General features: G+C 35.6%; 2 protein-coding genes across 4 annotated transcripts; one reads left to right on the forward strand and one right to left on the reverse strand.

The window, feature by feature from the left end:
- Positions 1–1,373: 1,373 nt before the first annotated feature.
- On the forward strand, positions 1,374–25,205 carry LOC148202351 (exosome complex component RRP41 homolog). Of its 3 annotated transcripts, none has more exons than XM_088111086.1 (11): positions 1,374–1,427; positions 2,250–2,296; positions 2,382–2,442; positions 2,611–2,646; positions 13,077–13,144; positions 23,353–23,431; positions 23,517–23,553; positions 23,673–23,789; positions 23,914–23,999; positions 24,968–25,057; positions 25,158–25,205. In XM_088111086.1, the coding sequence occupies exons 1-11, from the start codon at positions 1,374–1,376 to the stop codon at positions 25,203–25,205; spliced, it is 723 nt and encodes a 240-aa protein (XP_087967212.1). The 3 variants fall into 3 exon arrangements, with proteins under 3 accessions (XP_087967212.1, XP_087967213.1, XP_087967211.1); XM_088111087.1 differs by having other exon boundaries at positions 23,929–23,999; XM_088111085.1 differs by lacking the exons at positions 1,374–1,427; positions 2,250–2,296; positions 2,382–2,442; positions 2,611–2,646 and adding exons at positions 11,702–11,755; positions 12,589–12,635; positions 12,721–12,781; positions 12,950–12,985.
- Positions 3,888–5,453, reverse strand: LOC148202352 (exosome complex component RRP41 homolog). Its single transcript, XM_088108766.1, has 6 exons — positions 5,407–5,453; positions 5,261–5,321; positions 5,057–5,092; positions 4,897–4,964; positions 4,018–4,096; positions 3,888–3,932 (listed from the first exon to the last, which is right to left on the reverse strand). The coding sequence occupies exons 1-6, from the start codon at positions 5,451–5,453 to the stop codon at positions 3,888–3,890; spliced, it is 336 nt and encodes a 111-aa protein (XP_087964892.1).
- Positions 25,206–27,884: the final 2,679 nt, after the last annotated feature.

The raw sequence follows: 27,884 nt of genomic DNA on the forward strand, positions 1-27,884 counted from the left end.
TTGACCGAACGTCACTCAGCACATGGCATGACCGAGCGTTCAAATCCGACATGGACGAACGGTCAGTTTGCGCATTCTGCAGAATTCTGTAGAATTATGCAGAATTCTGCATAATGGTAACAGAACCTCCCTTTGACCATTTCTAACCACTTTTCTCAACTTCTTAGACTCTTAATTCTCGTTTTAGACTTAATTAAACTTGTCCAACTGATTCTAAGCATTCCTACTACCATTTTTAAGTGATTAAAGTTCACTTTCAGCTCCAAAACACTAACTTCAACAACTTAGGGACCCAAATTTGATTCTACTACTTGGAACATGTTTCCGACCACTCTTATGTTTCTAACAAGTCACAATGGACTTGTCTAGGCTGCCCAAACAGTCCAGGAACACTGCAGCCTTCATTTACTCAAAATCCCTACCTCACTTCCTCTAAAATGGCCTAAAATTGACCCTAAAGACACTTTATTTCCTTTCTAACAGCACTACCACAGAATTTTCACGCTAAAACAGTTCCAACATACACAATTCCATCATTCTAAGTCATTCCAAACAGTTTATAGACATCAATCACCAAATACACATAACACACACTTCCATACATGCATTTCAAGTTTAGCTAGAACCAAGTTCATGCTTCCACCACAAACCACTACAAATTTTATCATGCATTCACTCCACACAGTAAAATCAAAAGTAGAACTAGCTCCCCTTACCTCTAGTGTAGACAACCAAGCTCAAGTAGGAACCCTAGACCACTTGCTTGCACTCTCAAAATGTTAGCATCACCTATAAATCATCAATTGATGATAGAAAACGAATCTTAGAACCCAATAGAAGCTAGATTACGGAAGAAAACGAAATGGGTTGCATGCAACAAGTTCAATCACATGCTTACAACCCTAGGGCACATGAGAAAGGGGGTTTTCTTACCGGTTCTGATTAGAGAAATTGATCGACTAAGAGCAAGACCTGCTACTTTGTGATCGTTGGGGCAGCACCTAATCGAGAATTTAATGGTTCAGTGTGAAGAAGGGAAAGGGAGAAGATATAGGGGGAGGAGAGAGCTTGCAGGAAGAGGAATGGTTTCTCAGACAAGAGGAATGAGTTAAAAATCAATGTTTCAAAACTAATGTAATTTTATTTTAAAGTACTCAACCTCTCATCTTTTCCACTTGTCATCCCCTTTTTGCTGACTCAAATCCAAGTCCTTACACAGATTCTGCAAAATCTCACCATTTTGTTTCAATAACTTTAGTAGAAAATATCATTTTTTTTTGGAAGCCAAGACTATAAAGCAAAATAAAACAAAATCCAGCTGCTTATGTCTCATCTTTGTCTCCTTTTTGTCTCTGCCATAGATTGACCTGAGGATGGAATACGTCAGCCCAGAAGGACTTCGACTGGATGGTCGCAGACCCATGGAGGTACAACTATTATTTTTTTCTTGGGCTTTTTTTTTCCTCCTTTTTTCTTCACTTAATATTCATTCCAAAAAAGGTTCCTTTAGATCTTTCAAGAATACTCATGAAGCGTATGAAATGCAGAGTATTAATAAATAATAATATCCTACATGAATTCTTACATAGTCATGAATTACTGAAGCTTTATGTTAATTAGTATGTATAAGATCTGCAGATAGTTCTGCATATGGGTTATACATAGATGAGCCATGCCATGGGTAATGGAAATGTGTAAGGGCACATTTTGAACATATAAACAGATTAGAAGCAGTCAATAACCTTAGTTCTGATAAACATTAAAACCTATCACTTAAAAGCTACAAATGTTGTAGTTTGCCAAATGATAAAAGTAAGAAAATGGAGGGTTCTAACCCTAAGGATGTCTAACCAACCTTTTTTAGTGAGATATATGAACTTGGTCCTATGACAAAATGAGCTAATTGAAAGCAGCATTTTAAGGTCTGGCCTATGGAATTCAGTCCTATTTAACAGCTGTGATTTAGACATGATTTTGGGATTCGACTATTTAAAATGAGGAGATGCACTTTAGAGGATAAGGTGAAGTTATTACTATTTATTAAAAATTTAGTATTTAAGAGTGCGATAAAATATATGTACATGTATAAGAAACTATGAAGTTATTAAAATCTCAATGACTATTACTGCAGTTTATCCTCTAAAGTGTTATTCCATCACTGCAGAGGATCTAAATCTATGATTTTATATTTCTTTCTCTACTGATCTTTTGCCTTTAACTTTTTCTTCTCTCTTTATGGTATATTGTAGATGCGACAAATTCGTGCAGAAATTGGTGCTGTATCCAAAGCAGATGGGTAAATGAATTTTAGCTTTTTAGAAAATTAAGTTGTGATATCATTTGAAGCATTTGACCATAAAGTTTTTTTATTTTGAAAACAGTTCTGCCATGTTTGAGATGGGTAATACAAAAGTTATTGCTGCCGTCTATGGCCCTAGAGAGGTACTGTTTAATTATTTACCTTGCTAATGAAAATTTGTCTATGTAATTTAAGGATTGTTAACTATCCTTTTTCAGTGTTAGTTGGTTTAGACATTTAAAAAACTTTGATGTTGTAGTTGAGCTTTAGATGATTTGCTGTTTTTCTTTAGTAACTTCTCTGCATTTCAGGTGCAAAATAGAAGCCAAATAACCAACCATGCTCTGGTAGTTTTTTTTTTCTAAGTTATGTTGTCTGTATTTATATGAATTGTAACAAAAACTTAATTGTTGCTTATGTGCAATGTATGTCTATAGGTTCGGTGTGAGTACAGCATGGCTAATTTTAGCATTGGAGATCGCATGAGGAAATCAAAGGGTGACAGGTTTTGCTCATTTACTTGCTTTTGTTTAACTTCCTATTCTTTTTGACCTTTCACTTATTTTTTATATATTCGTAGTTTTATACTTATCAAAATGGTATTGGAGCATAGACTACTAGGATGATAATGAATGTTGCATTAGTAGAATCTATCTTAAGAGTGCCTTGTAATTTGTAAATTGGACTTTTTGATCTTTTTACTGAGGTAAGAATTTAATAGCAATGGTGGTAATGCATGTTTAGACTTTTAGAGTATAAATTTTGATTATTAATTAGTAATATATATATATATATATATATATATATATATATATATATTGGATTTGTTCATGTGATACAGTATAATTTTTTTTTTAATCTTGCATTCATAATTTTCTATGTAACAACTATCTTGCTATCCACTAACGTATTGTAGTGTTTTTGGGGCTGGCTGCTCCATGCCTTTGATATAGCTGACTACAGGCTCAGCAATGGGTTATGTATCATAAAACAATGAAAAGCTTAACCCCATGCACCCTTTTACTGCCTTTTCTCATTTTTAATCTTTTTTGCAAGCTTTGACTTTTTTGAGTAATCTTTGGCCAAAACTCACCGAATAGTTTTGAATGGCTTAACCATCAATGTTTGCAGATATAAATGTTATCCTGTTTTGCTTTTCCTTCATAGTTTTAATATGGTTCTCATTGTAAGGTTCTCTTACAGAAGGATAATAGGATCACTTCTTATTTTTTTACTACGTCATTTGAAGTTCTCATTCTACAGGAGATCAACTGAAATTTCCCTGGTTATTCAGCAAACCATGGAAGCATCTATATTGACACATCTATTGCCTCGATCTCAGGTTTTATTACACATTAAGAACTTATTTTGTCATGTGCTTTGCTTTCCCCTAGTCCTCCCTAATGTTTTACTTATTAAATTTGCAGATAGATATATATGTCCAAGTTCTCCAAGCAGATGGAGGTAACTAAGACTTGATAATGGGATCTTGTGATTCTCTTCTGTCATTGCCATTTTATTTTCTCTCTTTACTCATTTAATAAAATGGCAATGACAGAAGAGAATCACAAGATCCCATTATCAAGTCTTAGTTACCTCCATCTGCTTGGAGAACTTGGACATATATATCTATCTGCAAATTTAATAAGTAAAACATTAGGGAGGACTAGGGGAAAGCAAAGCACATGACAAAATAAGTTCTTAATGTGTAATAAAACCTGAGATCGAGGCAATAGATGTGTCAATATAGATGCTTCCATGGTTTGCCGAATAACCAGGGAAATTTCAGTTGATCTCCTGTAGAATGAGAACTTCAAATCACGTAGTAAAAAATAAGAAGTGATCCTATTATCCTTCTGTAAGAGAACCTTACAATGAGAACCATATTAAAACTATGAAGGAAAAGCAAAACATGATAACATTTATATCTGCAAACATTGATGGTTAAGCCATTCAAAACTATTCAGTGAGTTTTGGCCAAAGATTACTCAAAAAGTCAAAGCTTGCAAAAAAGATTAAAAATGAGAAAAGGCAGTAAAAGGGTGCATGGGGTTAAGCTTTTCATTGTTTTATGATACATAACCCATTGCTGAGCCTGTAGTCAGCTATATCAAAGGCATGGAGCAGCCAGCCCCAAAAACACTACAATACGTTAGTGGATAGCAAGATAGTTGTTACATAGAAAATTATGAATGCAAGATTAAAAAAAAAGTTATACTGTATCACATGAACAAATGCAATATATATATATATATATATATATATATATATATATATATATATATATATATATATATATATTACTAATTAATAATATATATATTACTAATTAATAATCAAAATTTATACTCTAAAAGTCTAAACATGCATTACCACCATTGCTATTAAATTCTTACCTCAGTAAAAAGATCAAAAAGTCCAATTTACAAATTACAAGGCACTCTTAAGATAGATTCTACTAATGCAACATTCACTATCATCCTAGTAGTCTATGCTCCAATACCATTTTGATAAGTATAAAACTACGAATATATAAAAAATAAGTGAAAGGTCAAAAAGAATAGGAAGTTAAACAAAAGCAAGTAAATGAGCAAAACCTGTCACCCTTTGATTTCCTCATGCGATCTCCAGTGCTAAAATTAGCCATGCTGTACTCACACCGAACCTATAGACATACATTGCACATAAGCAACAATTAAGTTTTTGTTACAATTCATATAAATACAGACAACATAACTTAGAAAAAAAAAAAACTACCAGAGCATGGTTGGTTATTTGGCTTCTATTTTGCACCTGAAATGCAGAGAAGTTACTAAAGAAAAACAGCAAATCATCTAAAGCTCAACTACAACATCAAAGTTTTTTAAATGTCTAAACCAACTAACACTGAAAAAGGATAGTTAACAATCCTTAAATTACATAGACAAATTTTCATTAGCAAGGTAAATAATTAAACAGTACCTCTCTAGGGCCATAGACGGCAGCAATAACTTTTGTATTACCCATCTCAAACATGGCAGAACTGTTTTCAAAATAAAAAAACTTTATGGTCAAATGCTTCAAATGATATCACAACTTAATTTTCTAAAAAGCTAAAATTCATTTACCCATCTGCTTTGGATACAGCACCAATTTCTGCACGAATTTGTCGCATCTACAATATACCATAAAGAGAGGAGAAAAAGTTAAAGGCAAAAGATCAGTAGAGAAAGAAATATAAAATCATAGATTTAGATCCTCTGCAGTGAAGGAATAACACTTTAGAGGATAAACTGCAGTAATAGTCATTGAGATTTTAATAACTTCATAGTTTCTTATACATGTACATATATTTTATCACACTCTTAAATACTAAATTTTTAATAAATAGTAATAACTTCACCTTATCCTCTAAATTGCATCTCCTCATTTTAAATAGTCGAATCCCAAAATCATGTCCAAATCACAGCTGTTAAATAAGACTGAATTCCATAGGCCAGACCTTAAAATGCTGCTTTCAATTAGCTCATTTTGTCATAGGACCAAGTTCATATATCTCACTAAAAAAGGTTGGTTAGACATCCTTAGGGTTAGAACCCTCCATTTTCTTACTTTTATCATTTGGCAAACTACAACATTTGTAGCTTTTAAGTGATATGATGGAATCGTACTTGACGTAGTCCTCTTTTTGTATTTTTTTACTTTTTATAGTTTAGCTCTTAAGGAGCATGGGTTACTATAAATACCCAGCTCCTCTATTGTATTGTCACTTTTGAGCTGAATGAGAATTATATTTCTGAAATCAGAATAATTCTCTCTTGAAAGTCATAGGCTAGAGAGTCCAAAGACTTCCTCTAGCCACCTTCCAAGCACACTCTATTTTTCCATTTCTCCAAAATTCCACGGTGCTACTCATTCCTCCACGCCACCTCTCCTTCGCTGCCACCTCGCATGCGTCAGCGTTTTTCAATTCCTTCTTCAGCCACGCGTCCGCTCCCTCGTTCCACATCATTTGCTTTTCTTCTCACACATCAGACACGCACAGCCACATTCTCTCTTTCGTGAGAGCTTTTTCTCCATCTCGCAGAACCACATCTCGTTCTTCCACTCAAGAGTTTCCTCGTCGCCAGCCATTCTTCATCACAAATCCATCTCTTCTCCTCCGTAAGTATCAGATTCACAAGTTTCTTCATCTTTCTTCCACTGTCACCAAATCATCTGCACATTTGTCTAGGGTTTCTTCATCCTTCATCATTTTCTCTGATTTTAGCCGATTAAAATTACTTTTGATTCGTTCCAAACCTTTTCCATCGTTCAATCTTCATTTTGAACCGATTAATCGGTTCATATTGGGTTTCCTTCCATTTATAGGGTTTCTATCGAGTTTAACCCTCTGTTTTTGTCATTTTCCGTTGTGTATTCTTCGTCAGAGAAGCTTCGAGGAGGTCCGGTTTGTATTCGCGCAGCTTCAATCGACCTCTCCTCGGGCGTTCGTCCATCATGATAGGTTTTAATGTTTATCAGAACTAAGGTTATTGACTGCTTCTAATCTGTTTATATGCTTTTTTGCAGTTCAAAATGTGCCCTTACACATTTCCATTACCCATGGCATGGCTCATCTATGTATAACCCATATGCAGAATTATTACCAGATCTTATATATACTAATTAACATAAAGCTTCAGTAATTCATGACTATGTAAGAATTCATGTAGAATATTATTATTTATTAATACTCCGCATTTCATACGCTTCATGAGTATTCTTGAAAGATCTAAAGGAACCTTTTTTGGAATGAATATTAAGTGAAGAAAAAAGGAGGAAAAAAAAAGCCCAAGAAAAAAATAATAGTTGTACCTCCATGGGTCTGCGACCATCCAGTCGAAGTCCTTCTGGCCTGACGTATTCCATCCTCAAGTCAATCTATGGCAGAGACAAAAGGGAGACAAAGATGAGACATAAGCAGCTGGATTTTGTTTTTATTTGCTTTATATTCTTGGCTTCCAAAAAAAATGATATTTTCTACTAAAGTTATTAAAACAAAATGGTGAGATTTTGATGAATCTGAGTCATTTAAAAGTTTGTGTTGGCTCAAGTAGTTTGTGGGTCATGCAGTGAGATGAGTGAGAGAGCAGTTCGAATTAATAACACTGCTCAATTGAAAACATACCGAACAAACTCCAGTTGCTCTGTAAAGATTAGGATGAAAACAAGGTTACAAAAAATCAAGCAATCTGAACTTTGAATGAATATCATATAGACAACAACAAACATTTACCCAATAAGTGGGGCACTAGGTAAATAATATTGCAGAAATAAATATTAGAAATCAGCAAACAACAAAATAACAACGCATTTGAAGAAAATAAATCTGGTCGTGTCCCTACCCTTTTAAACATTTAAGTTTGCTCTTAATCTTACTACAAGCAAAGAAAAAGAGGAAAGTACACCACGGACAGAAAGATATTGTAAAGGGGTGGTTCTCGAAGCAAATTCAATCTGCATACTGTTATTATTTTTATTTTATTCTAGCACTCCCCGAATTTCAACAAATTTTTAAAGGAGAATGAGCAGGCTTTTAGTTTAATAGTTACAGAAGAAAGATTTGGGTCAATTATATATGAGAAGGACAGTGTTCCCTTCCCACTTAATAAACTAACAACACAGAGCAATGATTTTAGTGACTCGGTTATGCTATAGATCAATTTTATGGTTGAGTGGTATGCAAGTTCAAGATGTAGGATTTTTAAGAAGAGTTTTTGTGAGATCGATACAAAGGGCAAGGAAGGGTTATAAGTTTGATTGAGAGAACGATATAGTATAGGAGTAATTGGTTATCAAGATGTTCAATGTTTGAAGCTTATACAAAGCTGTCGTAAACTCCATTTTTCTTGGTTGTAAATGTTGAATTGATTAAATTAGAAAAGCATAGCAACTTTTACGAGTTTAACAGAAAATAGGGATTGGGTGGTGAGTGGTGACACTGCAAGGCACTACACATGACAACGCAAACATTGAAAGGGTTTGAACTTTGATGACCAGAGAGAGAGAAAAGGAAAAGTACCTGACTGACGGCGAGATTTGCCGGTGGCTGTTACGCTCTGTGTGGCGACGGCGAGAACGGAAGTTGGTCCGCGCACTGCAAACGAGCCTAGTCTAGGCAGGGTTCCGCTGTTCGGTGTTTAAATTTGATTTTTCTAGAAAAAAAATAGGACCTATTAAACCTATTTAGTGTCGACTGCCCCCACAGATCACCAAAACTTCCCAGAAGGTCACCCATCCTAGAATTACTCTAGGCTAAGCACGCTTAACCATGGAGTTCTTATGAGTCGGGCAACCGAAAAGCAAATGCATTTGGTGATATGAGTAGTCAAATCAATTCCTTTAAGCTATCCTTCAATGGTATAGTCCCATACCTATATAGTCTCCAGATCCCTCTCATTCCGGTGTATGTTCGATTCATCCATGTACCCCTTCCACCGGAAGCCTTGCCAGGAGCCGCTCCTTGTCTGTGCCCCCTGCACCATGCTACCTGCACCGGCGTCACTCCCCGCACTCTCATCAGTGCCCGGGTGTCACATGCTGACATCCCAAAATATATAACAATGTATATATGTAGAATGCAGCGATTATAATAATAGAAAGCAGTTAAGAGTACACAATAGATAGAATTAAGGAGTACAGTTATCCAAGTCTGGCTGGGAAACTTTAAAACTTAAGTACAAGTTCATAATTCTCCAAAACACAGATCATGCTAAAATGAAGGCTAGAAGTCTTTCAAAATAAAGAGTTGTTTAGCTAGTAGAAATCCTAAGCACTAGGGGCTGGGTCTTCCTCAACTTCCAAAGCTTGCTCCAAAGGTACATCATCACCTACTGCTCACATCCAAAGGATTGGATGATCATCGCAAGGGGAAAGGCAAACACATGCAACACATACAATTCATTTTCAATCAATCTAGCAGTTACCAGAATATCCATACACATATAAACACCTTAGTCATCATAAACATAAGCATTCATTTCATAAAACTCATCAAGACAAGCATCCTATCATGTTAAGACTCTAGACACGTCCGGACATAGAATGTATGTAGAGCTGGGGCGGGTTGTGCACTTGTGATGGCCTCTACTGCTTTGCAAAGCCATTGCCGAGGGGTTCCACCCGACCATACACAAGGCTAGTCCGTTACCGCGGAATAGACCTCCAGTGATAGCGTCTACCCTAGGACCTCCCACTACTCCCACCACACGCGTCAATCCTCTCTAAGTGAGAATGAAAGACCGTTGGAGTGTTAGGGATAACCCCCATATGGAAGCCTCTTACATTCATTCAATACACTAACTGATCCCACCGAGAGATCTAAATTTCCGATTCAATCCTACCATTTTAAATCTTATGATATTCCTTTTGGATCAACAATGTACATCATAAACCACTTATAACCATACACTTTCAACCAATCTGGATCACATGAAGATGCATTCATAAATTGTAACCGAAATATTTAAATAACATAACTTATTGGAATGAGAGAAAACATAACAGAAAATATCACCACTGGACGAACACTATTTGGACGAGCGCCAAGAGCCCTTGGGAGGACACTGTTTGAACGAACGTCCAAAACCCATTGGTCGGACACTGTTTGAACGAACGTCAAAATCCCTTGGGCGGACTTTGTTTGGACGAACGCTCAACGATCAAACATGAAGACCGAGCGCTAGCGATCACTAACCAATATCAAGACCGGACGCTTAAGATTCAACCCTAAGAATACAAACTTCAGGCCGAACACTCACAATCGCAACTAAACCAAGGCCGAATGCCACCAACATGAACGCTCGCTATTACTTATGGACGCTCGCTACTAATTCAACCTCTGACCGAACGCTAATTAAACCATCAACTGAACGAACGCTACTAACCAACACCTGAGCGATCGTTACTAAACCATAACTTGAGCGATCGTTATTTAAACCAATGACCGAACGCTGTTAATATCATCCCCTAAGACCGAACGCTCCCCAGACAAGGACGAACGCTAATCAAACCAACATTTGACCGAACGTCACTCAGCACATGGCATGACCGAGCGTTCAAATCCGACATGGACGAACGGTCAGTTTGCGCATTCTGCAGAATTATGCAGAATTCTGCATAATGGTAACAGAACCTCCCTTTGACCATTTCTAACCACTTTTCTCAACTTCTTAGACTCTTAATTCTCGTTTTAGACTTAATTAAACTTGTCCAACTGATTCTAAGCATTCCTACTACCATTTTTAAGTGATTAAAGTTCACTTTCAGCTCCAAAACACTAACTTCAACAACTTAGGGACCCAAATTTGATTCTACTACTTGGAACATGTTTCCGACCACTCTTATGTTTCTAACAAGTCACAATGGACTTGTCTAGGCTGCCCAAACAGTCCAGGAACACTGCAGCCTTCATTTACTCAAAATCCCTACCTCACTTCCTCTAAAATGGCCTAAAATTGACCCTAAAGACACTTTATTTCCTTTCTAACAGCACTACCACAGAATTTTCACGCTAAAACAGTTCCAACATACACAATTCCATCATTCTAAGTCATTCCAAACAGTTTATAGACATCAATCACCAAATACACATAACACACACTTCCATACATGCATTTCAAGTTTAGCTAGAACCAAGTTCATGCTTCCACCACAAACCACTACAAATTTTATCATGCATTCACTCCACACAGTAAAATCAAAAGTAGAACTAGCTCCCCTTACCTCTAGTGTAGACAACCAAGCTCAAGTAGGAACCCTAGACCACTTGCTTGCACTCTCAAAATGTTAGAATCACCTATAAATCATCAATTGATGATAGAAAACGAATCTTAGAACCCAATAGAAGCTAGATTACGGAAGAAAACGAAATGGGTTGCATGCAACAAGTTCAATCACATGCTTACAACCCTAGGGCACATGAGAAAGGGGGTTTTCTTACCGGTTCTGATTAGAGAAATTGATCGACTAAGAGCAAGACCCGCTACTTTGTGATCGTTGGGGCAGCACCTAATCGAGAATTTAATGGTTCAGTGTGAAGAAGGGAAAGGGAGAAGATATAGGGGGAGGAGAGAGCTTGCAGGAAGAGGAATGGTTTCTCAGACAAGAGGAATGAGTTAAAAATCAATGTTTCAAAACTAATGTAATTTTATTTTAAAGTACTCAACCTCTCATCTTTTCCACTTGTCATCCCCTTTTTGCTGACTCAAATCCAAGTCCTTACACAGATTCTGCAAAATCTCACCATTTTGTTTCAATAACTTTAGTAGAAAATATCATTTTTTTTTGGAAGCCAAGAATATAAAGCAAAATAAAACAAAATCCAGCTGCTTATGTCTCATCTTTGTCTCCTTTTTGTCTCTGCCATAGATTGACCTGAGGATGGAATACGTCAGCCCAGAAGGACTTCGACTGGATGGTCGCAGACCCATGGAGGTACAACTATTATTTTTTTCTTGGGCTTTTTTTTTCCTCCTTTTTTCTTCACTTAATATTCATTCCAAAAAAGGTTCCTTTAGATCTTTCAAGAATACTCATGAAGCGTATGAAATGTGGAGTATTAATAAATAATAATATCCTACATGAATTCTTACATAGTCATGAATTACTGAAGCTTTATGTTAATTAGTATATATAAGATCTGCAGATAGTTCTGCATATGGGTTATACATAGATGAGCCATGCCATGGGTAATGGAAATGTGTAAGGGCACATTTTGAACTGCAAAAAAACATATAAACAGATTAGAAGCAGTCAATAACCTTAGTTCTGATAAACATTAAAACCTATCACTTAAAAGCTACAAATGTTGTAGTTTGCCAAATGATAAAAGTAAGAAAATGGAGGGTTCTAACCCTAAGGATGTCTAACCAACCTTTTTTAGTAAGATATATGAACTTGGTCCTATGACAAAATGAGCTAATTGAAAGCAGCATTTTAAGGTCTGGCCTATGGAATTCAGTCCTATTTAACAGCTGTGATTTGGACATGATTTTGGGATTCGACTATTTAAAATGAGGAGATGCACTTTAGAGGATAAGGTGAAGTTATTACTATTTATTAAAAATTTAGTATTTAAGAGTGCGATAAAATATATGTACATGTATAAGAAACTATGAAGTTATTAAAATCTCAATGACTATTACTGCAGTTTATCCTCTAAAGTGTTATTCCTTCACTGCAGAGGATCTAAATCTATGATTTTATATTTCTTTCTCTACTGATCTTTTGCCTTTAACTTTTTCTCCTCTCTTTATGGTATATTGTAGATGCGACAAATTCGTGCAGAAATTGGTGTTGTATCCAAAGCAGATGGGTAAATGAATTTTAGCTTTTTAGAAAATTAAGTTGTGATATCATTTGAAGCATTTGACCATAAAGTTTTTTTATTTTGAAAACAGTTCTGCCATGTTTGAGATGGGTAATACAAAAGTTATTGCTGCCGTCTATGGCCCTAGAGAGGTACTGTTTAATTATTTACCTTGCTAATGAAAATTTGTCTATGTAATTTAAGGATTGTTAACTATCCTTTTTCAGTGTTAGTTGGTTTAGACATTTAAAAAACTTTGATGTTGTAGTTGAGCTTTAGATGATTTGTTGTTTTTCTTTAGTAACTTCTCTGCATTTCAGGTGCAAAATAGAAGCCAAATAACCAACCATGCTCTGGTAGTTTTTTTTTTTCTAAGTTATGTTGTCTGTATTTATATGAATTGTAACAAAAACTTAATTGTTGCTTATGTGCAATGTATGTCTATAGGTTCGGTGTGAGTACAGCATGGCTAATTTTAGCACTGGAGATCGCATGAGGAAATCAAAGGGTGACAGGTTTTGCTCATTTACTTGCTTTTGTTTAACTTCCTATTCTTTTTGACCTTTCACTTATTTTTTATATATTCGTAGTTTTATACTTATCAAAATGGTATTGGAGCATAGACTACTAGGATGATAATGAATGTTGCATTAGTAGAATCTATCTTAAGAGTGCCTTGTAATTTGTAAATTGGACTTTTTGATCTTTTTACTGAGGTAAGAATTTAATAGCAATGGTGGTAATGCATGTTTAGACTTTTAGAGTATAAATTTTGATTATTAATTAGTAATATATATATATATATATATATATATATTGCATTTGTTCATGTGATACAGTATAATTTTTTTTTTAATCTTGCATTCATAATTTTCTATGTAACAACTATCTTGCTATCCACTAACGTATTGTAGTGTTTTTGGGGCTGGCTGCTTGATAACAGTTGAAAAACTGTTATTTTCATGCTTAAAATTGATACTAAAAGCAACCTTTAGACTTAGAAACTAGCTTGAAATCATGCCTTTTATCCATATTTTCAGAAATAAGAGAGCTGGACAGGTTTATGCTTGATTTAAGTGTTTTTGTGCAGGTTTTGAGGTGAATTTGGTGAAAGAAGTGAAGAAGGAGAGAGATGACATTAGAAAAGACAAGAAAGAGTGCAAAAGTAGAAGCCGAAGGCACCGCTCAGCGGCAATTTACCGCTGAGCGGCACTCAGGAGGTTGTGGGAGTCACGCTGAGGGGCAAACTGGCCGCTGAGGGGAAGAAACGTGAAGCGCAATCACCGCTGAGCGGTATTTACCGCTGAGCGGCACTTTTATGGACTTGGGCTTTTGTAATCTTTTGTAATTCTAAATTAGTATATAAGGACTTGCACGTCCTAGAATTAGTATCTTTGGCAGAAAGGAGGCAAACACTCTCTCTTCCACCCCTTTGAAGGAGGATCTTGGATGCTCAGGCTACCTCTTCACCTTTATTGGGTTTATTCTTTCATACTTTCATTGTAATTCATCTAGGTTCACCATGAATATGGTGAACTAAACCTTGTATGTTTGTTGGGGAATCAATGTAATCTCTTGAAGCTCTCATATATGGAATTTATGCTTGCATCTTTGAATTAAGATATATGCTTTCTTTCATCATTAGTTAGGGTTTTTCCTCTTTGCTTAATGCTTGCATTGTTTAACTCATTCTAATGCATGATTATTGGTTTTGTCGATACGGGCACGTACGGGGAAGTCTAGATCCGGGGAATTTCTCCCAATATTATATTGGTTGTCGTTAAGCTCCTGCGCTTATGAACTAATCATTAGGAATGCTAGGAATTGTATGAACTCGTGATTAGGGAGAAGCCATCTAGAATGGTACTTTAGAGAGTGGCATTAACAATGATGATTTGAATGTTGAATTCCTAAAATGTATGAGAGTGGATGAGATGAAATTGACCCCCAACAACATATTCATATATTCCATTGAAAGTGTTTATCTTTTGTCTTTGCCATTGATCAAACTTCATGCATACATGTTTATTTTTCGTCTTGCATATTAAAATCCAATTATTTTGTTTGTAAGTCTTAGCTAATCAACAAATCACATAACTAAACTAGGCCGTGAGTCCTTTGGGAAGAACGATACTTGGTCTTACCAAGTTTATTACTTGAACGATTCGGTCATACTTGCCGATTGTGAAACAAGTTTGTGACATCATATTTTGGTGCTTACAAATTTGTCCATCAAGTTTTTGGCGCCGTTGCCGGGGACTCGTGGTTTAACTGGTTAATTTGTGTGATTATTGATTATCTTTGACTTTAATTTTGAATTTCTGTTTTTATTTTTCTGTTTTTATTTTATTCTATCTTTTTATCTTTTTAGATTAGATTAGATTTTATTTTATTAGATTAGATTTGATTTTATTTGATTTTATTTTATCTTTTAGGTTAGGTTAGATTTTATTTTATTTTATTTTTTTTAGATTAGATTAGATTTTATTTTATTTTATCTTTTAGATTAGGTAAGATTTTATTTTTTTTTAGATTAGGTTTTATTTTATTCTATCTTATTTTATTTTATCTTCTGAATCTTTTATCTTCTGAATATATATCTTCTCCTATATCTTTTTGTGCTAACAAATCTTTTCTAGGGTTTTGTTTTCTTGTGTATGCAGGAAGCAATTAGAACTAGGAGTAAGAAAACAACAGAACCACTTCTTGAAGGTCTAGAAGAGAGTAGAAGGAGGAGAAGAATCAGAACGTCTAGAGAACTTTTCCCTTCTCCAGAAACTCTCTTACAATCATCACCACAAGGTTCTGTTCATAGCACAGGGAGTATGGAGAACAATAATGCTAGAAGAACTCTTGCAGATTACACTAATCTTGCTGGACCTCAACACTTCAACAGCATAGCTAGACCTAGAGTCAATGCAGCCAACATGGAGGTCAAGCCAGCACTGATTCAACTGGTGAAGAGTAATCAATTTAATGGGTTATCTCACGAAAGCCCATATGAGCACCTTACTACCTTTAATGAGATCTGCAATACGGTCAAGATTAATGGGGTGCCAGACGAAGCTATCAAACTTAGCTTGTTCCCTTTCTCATTGGGGGGCAATGCTAAGCTTTGGTTGAACTCTTTTCCAGAAGAAAGTTTCACAGAGTGGGAGGCAGTGGTGACAAAATTCTTAAATAAATACTTCCCACAATCTAAAGTGACTAAGGGCAAGCAAGAGATTTCTTCATTCAAGCAGGGCATGGAAGAATCACTGGGACATGCTTGGGACAGGTATAAAAGCTTGTTACGTAAAACTCCCATGCATGGTTTCAAAGAAGAAGAAGTAGTCCTAACTTTCCTTGGAGGGCTTGGTTCACAAACCAAGATGATGCTGAATGCCTCAGCAGGAGGCAATATTAAATGGAAAACTCCAGAGGAAGCAACTGAACTGATTGAAAATATGGCTACTAGTGACAACGAACTCAATATTGAAAAAGGAGATCCTAGTCAGAAGGAGTTGTTACAATTAAATGAGGCCTTGCTTATCCAAAACAGAATTATCTCTCAACAGCTTGAAGAAGTAACCATGAAACTTTCTCAAATACCACAGGAAATACAACAGGTTTCAATGGTTCAAGAGCACCAAAAATGGCAAATGCAATTTACTCCAGCTGAGAAAACAACAAAGCTTGAAGAGACTTTCCAGAGATTCTTAAAGACAAATGCGTCTTATTGTCATAATGTGGATGCTGCATTTAAAAAAATGGAGGTCTATGTTGAGAGAATAGTTGACGAGATGAAACATGATACTCTTGGAAAGGAATGTAAAACTGTTGTGACTAGAAGTGGTAGAGTGTTAGAGGAGAGAAAAAAAGAGAGAAAGGAGAAAGAAAATGAGAGTGAGAGTGAAAAAGAAACATGTGAGTGGAAGGAAAGAGTTGAGAGAGAGAAAAAGAAAAAAGAAGAAGAGGAGAGGAGAGAAAAAAATGAGAGAGAAGAGAGACAGAAAGAAAAAGAGTATGAAAAGCCACTTCCTTATCCAAAGGGTTATTCAAGGAAGGAGAAAGAAAAGCAGTTGGAAAGATTCATGGAACTGTTTAAGAAGTTGGAGATCACTATACCATTCTCTGAAGCATTGCAACAGATGCCAGCATATGCAAAATTCTTGAAGGAACTTCTCACAAAGAAACACAAGTACATTGAGAAGGAAACTATCAATATACAGGGCAATTGCAGTGCAATCATACAGAAACTACCTCCTAAACTTAAAGACCCAGGAAGCTTCACCATTCCATGCACCATAGGAGATGTGAAAGTTGGAAGAGCATTGATTGATTTGGGAGCTAGCATTAATCTAATGCCGCTATCCATGTGCAGAACAATTCAGGGGCTGGAAATTAAACCAACCAGAATGACTCTTCAATTGGCAGACAGGTCTCTTAAATATCCATATGGAGTGGTTGAAGATGTTCTAGTGAAGGTTGACAAATTTGTATTTCCAGTAGATTTCATTGTGATGGAGATGGAAGGAACTAGTGATGTTCCTATCATTCTTGGGAGACCTTTTATGAAGACTGCTAGAGTTTTGATTGATGTAGAGAATGGTCAGCTTAAACTGAGAGTTGATGATGAAGAAGTCACTTTTGATGTATCCAAGGCTATGACGTATCCAAATGATGACAAAGCATGCTTTCAATTTGATGAACTTGATGAAGTTTGTATGGTTCAAGAAAGAATGGTGCGTAACATTTCTCCATTGGAAAAAACGCTCATTGATGCATGTGAAGATTTGGATGAAGAAGAAGAGAAATTGATTGATGAATGTCTGATGGACTTGGAAACATTGAAAAAGGGTCCAGAGGAAGATCCAATATTCGAAACAATTGATAAGGAAGAAACAATCAAAGCACAGTCTCCAGAATTAAAAAGATTGCCATCACATTTGAAATATGTGTTTTTAGAAGGGGATGGAACAAAGCCAGTCATCATCAGTAACTCTTTATCTTTACAAGAAGAAGAGCAGTTGGTAGAAATTCTGAAAGCTAACAAAGAAGCAATTGGGTGGTCAATATCAGATCTCAAAGGTATTAGCCCAACTTATTGCATGCACAAGATTTTTATGGAAGAAGACTATAAACCAAGTGCTCAACCACAGAGAAGGTTAAATCCTGTTATGAAAGAGGTGGTCAGAAAAGAAGTGTTGAAACTACTAGAAGCTGGTATCATTTATCCAATCTCTGACAGTGAATGGGTGAGTCCAGTACAGGTGGTGCCAAAGAAAGGTGGGATGACAGTAATTTATAATGACAAGAATGAACTTATTCCTACTCGGACAGTTACTGGCTGGCGTATGTGCATTGATTACAGGAAGCTGAATAAAGCTACTAGGAAAGATCATTTTCCTCTTCCCTTCATGGATCAGATGCTAGAAAGATTGTCAGGGCAGGCTTTCTATTGTTTTCTAGATGGATATTCTGGATATAATCAAATTGTGGTAGATCCAAAAGACCAGGAGAAGACGGCTTTTACTTGTCCTTTTGGTATCTTTGCATATAGAAAGATGCCTTTTGGATTATGTAATGCTCCAGCTACGTTTCAGAGGTGCATGCAGGCAATCTTTTCTGATCTTTTAGAAAAATGCATTGAAGTATTCATGGATGACTTCTCAGTTTTTGGAAATTCTTTCCAAAGATGTTTAGCTAATTTGAACACTGTCCTCAAAAGATGTGTTCAGACAAATCTGGTTTTGAATTGGGAGAAATGTCATTTCATGGTAACTGAAGGGATTGTACTGGGGCATAAAATCTCTGCTAAAGGAATTGAGGTGGATAAAGCCAAAGTAGAAGTCATTGAGAAACTGCCTCCACCAACAAATGTAAGGGGGATTAGGAGTTTTCTTGGTCATGCTGGGTTCTATAGAAGATTCATCAAAGATTTCTCAAAAATTGCTAAACCATTGAGTAATCTTTTGATGAAGGATGCTCCTTTTGTGATGAATGAAGACTGCCTGAAAGCTTTTGATATATTGAAGCAGAAGCTAGTGTCAGCTCCAGTAATTGTAGCACCAGATTGGAATCAAAATTTTGAATTAATGTGTGATGCAAGTGATTATGCAATAGGAGTTGTCCTTGGTCAGAGGAAAGAACAAAAGTTTCATCCAATTTATTATGCTAGCAAGGTGTTGAATGATGCTCAATTGAATTATGCTACCACAGAGAAAGAGTTTCTTGCCATTGTATATGCTCTAGAGAAATTTAGACCTTATCTTATTGGGTCTAAGGTGATTGTCTATACAGATCATGCAGCTATCAAATATTTGTTGACAAAACCAGATTCTAAGCCACGTCTGATTAGATGGGTATTATTGTTGCAAGAATTTGATGTAGAAATCCGTGATAAGAAAGGAAGTGAGAACTTAATTGCTGATCATTTGTCACGGTTAGTCAACAATGAGGTCACTAGCAAGGAGTCTGAAATCTGGGAATCTTTTTCAGATGAATCACTCATGTATATTCAGCAGAGGCCCTGGTTTGCTGATATGGCAAATTTCAAAGCTGCAAGAGTCATGCCAGAAGACTTAACTTGGCAACAGAGAAAGAAATTTCTGCATGATGCCAAGCAGTTTGTGTGGGATGATCCGTATTTGTTCAAAATTGGAGCAGATAATCTTCTGAGGAGATGTGTTACAAATGAAGAAGCAGAAGGAATTCTCTGGCATTGTCATGATTCACCTTATGGAGGACATTTTAATGGAGAAAGAACAGCAGCAAAAGTCCTTCAATCAGGATTCTATTGGCCAACTTTATTTAAAGATGCTCATAATCATGCTAGGAATTGTGACAAATGTCAAAGAGCAGGGATAATCACTAAACGTCATGAGATGCCTTTACAAGGTATTTTAGAGGTTGAGGTTTTTGATTGTTGGGGCATTGATTTTGTTGGACCCTTCCCTCCATCCTTCAACAATGAATATATTCTGGTAGCAGTGGATTATGTGAGTAAATGGGTGGAAGCATTGGCTTGTCCTAAAAATGATGCTAGCACGGTAATTAAATTCCTGAAGAGGCAGATATTCTCACGATTTGGCACTCCAAGAGTGTTGATTAGTGATGGAGGATCTCATTTTTGCAATTATCAGCTAGAGAAAGTACTTAAACACTATGGAGTGAAGCATAAGGTAGCTGCACCTTATCATCCACAAACCAATGGACAAGCTGAGGTATCTAACAGGGAGATAAAAAGAATCCTGGAAAAAACTGTGACTTCATCAAGGAAGGATTGGTCTCTCAAATTGGATGATGCTCTTTGGGCTTATAGAACAGCAATGAAGACGTCTATGGGATTATCACCATTTCAATTAGTCTATGGGAAAGCATGCCATTTGCCAGTTGAATTGGAGCATAGAGCATTATGGGCTTTGAAATTCTTGAATTTTGATCCTTATGACACTCAATGCACACGCAGACGGCAGATTTTGGAGCTTGAAGAAATGCGCTTACATGCATATGATTCATCCAAGGCTTACAAAGACAAAATGAAATTCTATCATGACAGGAAGTTGGTGAATAGAGTTTTCAATCCAGGACAACAGGTATTATTGTTCAATTCAAGATTGAAGATATTTCCTGGGAAGCTGAAGTCAAAATGGACAGGACCATTTGTGATAAAAGAAGTGCATCCACATGGAGCAATTGAAATATTTAATCCATCTGCTGATGATCCACAGAAAAGCTGGGTGGTAAATGGTCAACGTCTCAAGCCTTATCTAGGGGGAGAGGTGCAACAATTTTCCACAATGATGTTGTTGGTTGATCCTTGAAAGTTGGGTCAGGCTCGGGACGTTAAACAAGCGCTTACTGGGAGGCAACCCAGTATCTTGTAAGTATGTTTTTTTTTGTTTTTAGATTAGGGTTTGATGTACTCTATTGAACATCTGGTTTATTATGATGGTTTGCTATTAACTGTGATTGTTTGATGAGTAATGCTTGATGATGCTTATTGACTGATTGATGTTGAGATGATGTGCACATTAAATGCTTATACAGGTGATTCACAAGCTTTGTGAACAAATGCATAATATCATGATTGTGATTGTGAAATTAAGCAGGATGTGTATGTCAAATGTGAATGAGCTTATATGTGAGGTTTTGAGCTCCAGAGTTGTTATTGTTGAATGCTATTACTTTGAAAGCATGAATGATTTTGCCCAGGTTTTCTATGATTGAATCAATTGCTTGTTTTACATCATGTGATCAAGGCCGTGTTTTTAAAACCCTTTTTATTGGCCAAATTCATAAAGTTAGCCTACTAAAAGAGAACACTTTGTGTTCTATCCTTTCAACCCAAAGCCTTGAACATACACTGAACACCCTTGATTGAAAATCTTTACCTTGAGTTAAGTAGAAGATCTTATGTGGTATTGTTAAATGTTCAAGTTTGGGGTTGTTGGGGAAACATGAAAAAGGAAAAGCATTGAGCTAAGAGCTAAAAAGTAAGAATATGAAAAGAATAAGAAAAAGAAAAGAAAAGAAAAAGAAGTAAAGCTCAATGCAAATGCAAATGCAAAAGCAAAAAGGCAAGTTGGGAATGAATAAGATGATTGTGTTGTTATGATTCTCTTAACTCAAGGATTTTGTGATCCAGAAAAACCAATTTTCTTGTTAGCCCAGCCACGTTATAAGCCATTGAAAAGTCCTTGTGATGATGCATGCTTGTGAATGTTTTTGATTGTGGTAAAATGAAAGGCAAAGTTGATTCATGTGACATTGTGATAGTAGAGTGAATGAGTGAAACACTTTACCTCTTATACACTTGTGTGTTGAGTGAAACACTTTACCTAGTGAGGAAATATTCCATAAGTACATGAACATCCATGCTTAATTGATTGATCATTCATGAAAAATAGCATTTGTTGGAATCTAGATGACTTTGTGAAACACTAAAGCATGTGCACATCTTAATTGAACTCTTGGTCATAAGTTTGAGTGAAGTTGTTACTTATCTTGAAAAGAGAATTTTGAATGAGTGAACCATCATATGAATTGGTTGGAGATGGAGTTACATTTTGTTTGCTTGAGGACAAGCAAAGTTCTAAGTTTGGGGTTGTGATAACAGTTGAAAAACTGTTATTTTCATGCTTAAAATTGATACTAAAAGCAACCTTTAGACTTAGAAACTAGCTTGAAATCATGCCTTTTATCCATATTTTCAGAAATAAGAGAGCTGGACAGGTTTATGCTTGATTTAAGTGTTTTTGTGCAGGTTTTGAGGTGAATTTGGTGAAAGAAGTGAAGAAGGAGAGAGATGACATTAGAAAAGACAAGAAAGAGTGCAAAAGTAGAAGCCGAAGGCACCGCTCAGCGGCAATTTACCGCTGAGCGGCACTCAGGAGGTTGCGGGAGTCACGCTGAGGGGCAAACTGGCCGCTGAGGGGAAGAAACGTGAAGCGCAATCACCGCTGAGCGGTATTTACCGCTGAGCGGCACTTTTATGGACTTGGGCTTTTGTAATCTTTTGTAATTCTAAATTAGTATATAAGGACTTGCACGTCCTAGAATTAGTATCTTTGGCAGAAAGGAGGCAAACACTCTCTCTTCCACCCCTTTGAAGGAGGATCTTGGATGCTCAGGCTACCTCTTCACCTTTATTGGGTTTATTCTTTCATACTTTCATTGTAATTCATCTAGGTTCACCATGAATATGGTGAACTAAACCTTGTATGTTTGTTGGGGAATCAATGTAATCTCTTGAAGCTCTCATATATGGAATTTATGCTTGCATCTTTGAATTAAGATATATGCTTTCTTTCATCATTAGTTAGGGTTTTTCCTCTTTGCTTAATGCTTGCATTGTTTAACTCATTCTAATGCATGATTATTGGTTTTGTCGATACGGGCACGTACGGGGAAGTCTAGATCCGGGGAATTTCTCCCAATATTATATTGGTTGTCGTTAAGCTCCTGCGCTTATGAACTAATCATTAGGAATGCTAGGAATTGTATGAACTCGTGATTAGGGAGAAGCCATCTAGAATGGTACTTTAGAGAGTGGCATTAACAATGATGATTTGAATGTTGAATTCCTAAAATGTATGAGAGTGGATGAGATGAAATTGACCCCCAACAACATATTCATATATTCCATTGAAAGTGTTTATCTTTTGTCTTTGCCATTGATCAAACTTCATGCATACATGTTTATTTTTCGTCTTGCATATTAAAATCCAATTATTTTGTTTGTAAGTCTTAGCTAATCAACAAATCACATAACTAAACTAGGCCGTGAGTCCTTTGGGAAGAACGATACTTGGTCTTACCAAGTTTATTACTTGAACGATTCGGTCATACTTGCCGATTGTGAAACAAGTTTGTGACATCATATTTTGGTGCTTACAAATTTGTCCATCACTGCTCCATGCCTTTGATATAGCTGACTACAGGCTCAGCAATGGGTTATGTATCATAAAACAATGAAAAGCTTAACCCCATGCACCCTTTTACTGCCTTTTCTCATTTTTAATCTTTTTTGCAAGCTTTGACTTTTTTGAGTAATCTTTGGCCAAAACTCACTGAATAGTTTTGAATGGCTTAACCATCAATGTTTGCAGATATAAATGTTATCCTGTTTTGCTTTTCCTTCATAGTTTTAATATGGTTCTCATTGTAAGGTTCTCTTACAGAAGGATAATAGGATCACTTCTTATTTTTTACTACGTGATTTGAAGTTCTCATTCTACAGGAGATCAACTGAAATTTCCCTGGTTATTCGGCAAACCATGGAAGCATCTATATTGACACATCTATTGCCTCGATCTCAGGTTTTATTACACATTAAGAACTTATTTTGTCATGTGCTTTGCTTTCCCCTAGTCCTCCCTAATGTTTTACTTATTAAATTTGCAGATAGATATATATGTCCAAGTTCTCCAAGCAGATGGAGGTAACTAAGACTTGATAATGGGATCTTGTGATTCTCTTCTGTCATTGCCATTTTATTTTCTCTCTTTACTCATTTAATATGTACATTAATTTTGGGTGATGTTGACATGTCTTTTATAGGAACTAGATCTGCTTGTATAAATGCTGCAACTTTGGCCCTTGCCGATGCTGGGATCCCTATGCGTGATCTTGTAACATCCTGCAGTGCCGGATACCTTAACAGCACAAGTCTGCTTGGTATATATCTGTTTTTACTCTAAATTTGAACTGGCTAAATACAAGTGTGGTATGTCTGTTTTGTTTCTGTCTACTTTTGATGCACGGGCTGCCCTAATTATTAAAGGTTTCTGAATGTGTACAGATTTGAACTATGTAGAAGACAGTGCTGGAGGTCCTGATGTAACCCTAGGAATTCTGCCAAAGTTGGATAAAGTAACACTGCTTCAGGTTAATTCATGTCTTGTTATTTTCTCTGTATCTATTGTGTAGTCAACCAGGTAAATTAGTTCAACAGAAAGGAAAACTTTTTATTGCTCTCTCAGTCATTGGTACTCACGTAGTAAAGAGTCTGGTGGTGTTGAAGCTGTAATTCCTCTTCCTTCAAAAACTGTTCTTGTTATTAGAGATTTTGGAGAGAACAGTAGAGTTTTAACCCTTGATTACTCGAGGGAATAGGTGCATGTTCGGAAATCCCCAAAAGAAGCTTATCTAAGCTCGCCTCAGATTTAACAACTTAATAGTTTGCTGTACACATGAATCTTTTTTCAAATATCAGTTGTTTTTTAATCAACAGATACTTCTTACGAAGGTTCCTGATAGAGTGATTTGTTGTTGTACCCTTTGATGGAGTTATGTCATGACAAATCTTCTTTTTAGTCTGAGTTAATGTTTGATCAAGTGTAACTTAATTTTCACTAGTATCATACTTGGTAACTCTTTATTTGGAATTCCAGTTCAGCATCTTTTACTTTTTTAGTTGCAGATCTTTTGTTGATACTTTAAATTTTGACTGAAGAAATATAGTTGATATATTCTTTCCGCCACCTTATTATAGGATGAAATTCATGTATGGTCCACAAAACAGAGAGGGAGGGTAACTTCATTTGGTGGGGCTGGCATAGATATTTTCCAATGACAGTTTATCAGTCAGTTTATTGCTCCCATTCTTAGATTGATATTATGGAGTTAAATTTGTTTCGAACACGTGCCACTATGTAAAGGCTGGTTGAGATTGTGAACCTTCAAAGTTTTAATCAGAAATTTACTACTATCATTATTATGAAAAGCATGCAATGCTTTTCTTTTCTCATCCAGCTTATTTCATTCGTTCACTCCCTGCCATATTCCGTAGTTTAGAATGGAAAAGCTCCTAGTTTAATTTTATTTGCACTAATTTCTGTTGTTACTGTCTATAGATGGATTCTAAACTACCAATTGACATTTTGGAAAATGTTATGCAACTGGCAATCGAAGGCTGCAAAGCAATAGCAAACTACATTCGAGAAGTAAGAACCTGCTGACACTTTTGTGATTATACTAAGAGGAGTCCAAACAAGTTTTACATTAATTTCACTACTTAAATCCTGTTTCTTTGTTGGCTGGCAGATTTTGCTGGAGAACACAAAGCAACTGGAGTATCGACGAGGTGTATAGTTTTTATAGCAGAAATGATGCTATGATTATTATTACCTGTGGTCACGGTTTTCCAGATTTGTAGGTCCGTTCTTTCAGCATTTGTGCTTTTTTTTGGTTATGGAGGAGAATTCTCTTGTATTTACGTGGAACAATTTTGTTTTTAGCATACGGTGCTGAATAAAACGGAAAATTGTTGTAGAATTCGTTTCTCATTTCTGTCACCTTATCACTATGAATAAAAGGTAGCAAAATTATGATTTATTTTGGGACCACTTTCTGAATTTCCACCAATCCCCCAAAATAAGACGTGTAGAATGGAACTAATGATCTGACACTTCAACGAATGAAGAATTAATGATTGAAGTTAGAATCAAAATAATCAGTGGGTTGGTGGAGTGTGTGTACATGGTGATTGCATCCTCAGAAAAAGCAATGACATCAGTATTGACAATTTAATTGCTAACTAATTTCAATGGTTAGTTTCCTAAATTTCCTTTTTGGGTACGATACAGTTTGATAAAGACAGCTTTGGTGTTAAATGTTTGTATTGCAGTTAAAGTCTTGATATAGCGAGTTAAACTGATTAATTATGTAAATATAAAAAGTAAATAATTTATAGTAATTTCTAAATCCTGGTAAATATAAAGTAGTTTAATTAAGTTAACATTTTTTTATTTCTTTTAAATACGTATGCTAGAGCGGAATACTGAAGTTTTTTTGTAGAGTTGAATACAGTAAGTTTGAAACATCACTAATACAGATTTAGAAGAAAAAAAAGTATTTGAAGTAATAATATTGTATGGAAAAATGTTAATTTTTCTGGGAAAAAAATTTCACAGAAAAAGTTAACCTGAAAGTTAATGATCAAGAGAATTTTAGGATTATTTCTATGGTAAAGGAAAGTGTAAGACCCATGAAAAATATTTACTTTAATAATAATAATTTTATTACTAGTAGTAATAAATTTCTTTGTGAATGGAAAATATATAAGTTTATAAAATGTGGAAAGATTAATAAGAAATTTTGGTAGCTTAATTTGTAAGACCTATGAAAAAATATTTATAATAGTAAATTTTAGCATTTTATTAGTAATAATAATTTTAATGGATAGAAAAATGAAAATTTTTGGATATAAAATTATAGTAATTCTAGAGGGAGAGTTTCAAATTTTTGATAACTTATTTAGGATTTTTTTTAAGAAAAGTGAATAGTGAATAGTAAATAGTAAATAGTAAATAGTGAATAGTGAATAGTTAAAAAAAATATTAAAATAAATTGTGGAAGAGAACACTCCACGTAGAATTAATCATTCAGAGATAAGAATGGTGAATAAAAAATAATATTTGAATAGTAAAAATGAATAGTAAAAGTGAATAGTAAAAATGAATAGTAAAAATGAATAGTAAAAAAATTTTTTGGCTATAAATAGCCAAGGGGGGGAGGCTGAAGATTTGCACCAAAATTCTAGAGAAAATGTGAGAGAAGAGAGTTGGAGGAAATTCTAGTTGAAGAGGGGAAATTCTGGAAGTTTCCGGAGAACGGTTTGAGAAGAGGAAACTAAGTCTGGAATAGAGGTAAGGGGAGCTAACCTTGAGTATCTCCTTTTGTATTATCTTGAGTCTTGAATATGCTATATTTTGCTTTTGTCTGATCTTAAATCTTGAATATGGAGTATTTTGTTTCTGTATGATTTTGAATTTAAATGAGAGTATGCTTTTGTGTTGATATCCAAGTGTGATAGTTGTAAAACGTGATATTGATTATGTTATGCCATTTGTATGTTATTAGTTGTTTATTTTTGTATTTTGGAAGGATTAGAAATTGTCTAACCGGCTCTGCCAGATTCAATTTCTTGTTTCCCCAAACATTTTATTGCTTTCCTTGTTTATTTTTATCGTATTTTGGAAGGATTAGAAGTTGTCTAACCGGCTCTGCCAGATTCAACTTCTTGTTTCCCCAAACGTTTTATTTCTTTACTTATTTATTTTATTGCATTTTGGAAGGATTAGAAGTTGTCTAACCGGCTCTGCCAGATTCAACTTCTTGTTTCCCCAAACTATTTATTGCTTTACTTATTTATTTTATTGCATTTTTGGAAGGATTAGAAGTTGTCTAACCGGCTCTGCCAGATTCAACTTCTTATTTCCCCATACATGTTATTGTTCTTGTTATTTAATTATATTGTATTTTTGGATGGATTAGAAGTTGTCTAACCGGCTCTGCCAGAGATTCAACTTCTTGTTTCCCCATGAATTTTTATATTAGGATTATTTTTATGATTGTCAAATATTGTATTCTTATATGACCATTTACAGTAATATTTTATTATTGTTAATTGTTTATAATTATCTTGTATGAATTTTGTAAGACCCGTAAATTTTGGATGGTGGGGGACATGGTGGGGGCATGGTGGTCACCCACCTCTTTGACTATTGGGAGTGCATTATTGGAGTGCAATGATAGGAATGGGAGAATGAGGGGGGAATGGTCTCAGTAGGGGCATCTACTCTCGGATGCCATGGCCATGTACTTCTTCTTCATTCACGGTTGCAGCTGCTGGTGTGTTGGACTTCTCTTCTTTGCTTCCAAACTATAATTTCTTGTAAAGGCCGTGAAGCTTTCTTCACGCTGCTGCTGGATGCTTTCGGAAGTCCTCTCCTTTATTCCAAAACTTAGTGCTTTGGTGTATGCTTGCCA

The sequence above is a fragment of the Vigna umbellata genome, chromosome 3 (assembly GCF_029865625.1).
Source record: "Vigna umbellata cultivar VRB3 chromosome 3, Vumbellata_1.0, whole genome shotgun sequence".
Taxonomy (NCBI): Eukaryota; Viridiplantae; Streptophyta; class Magnoliopsida; order Fabales; family Fabaceae; genus Vigna; species Vigna umbellata.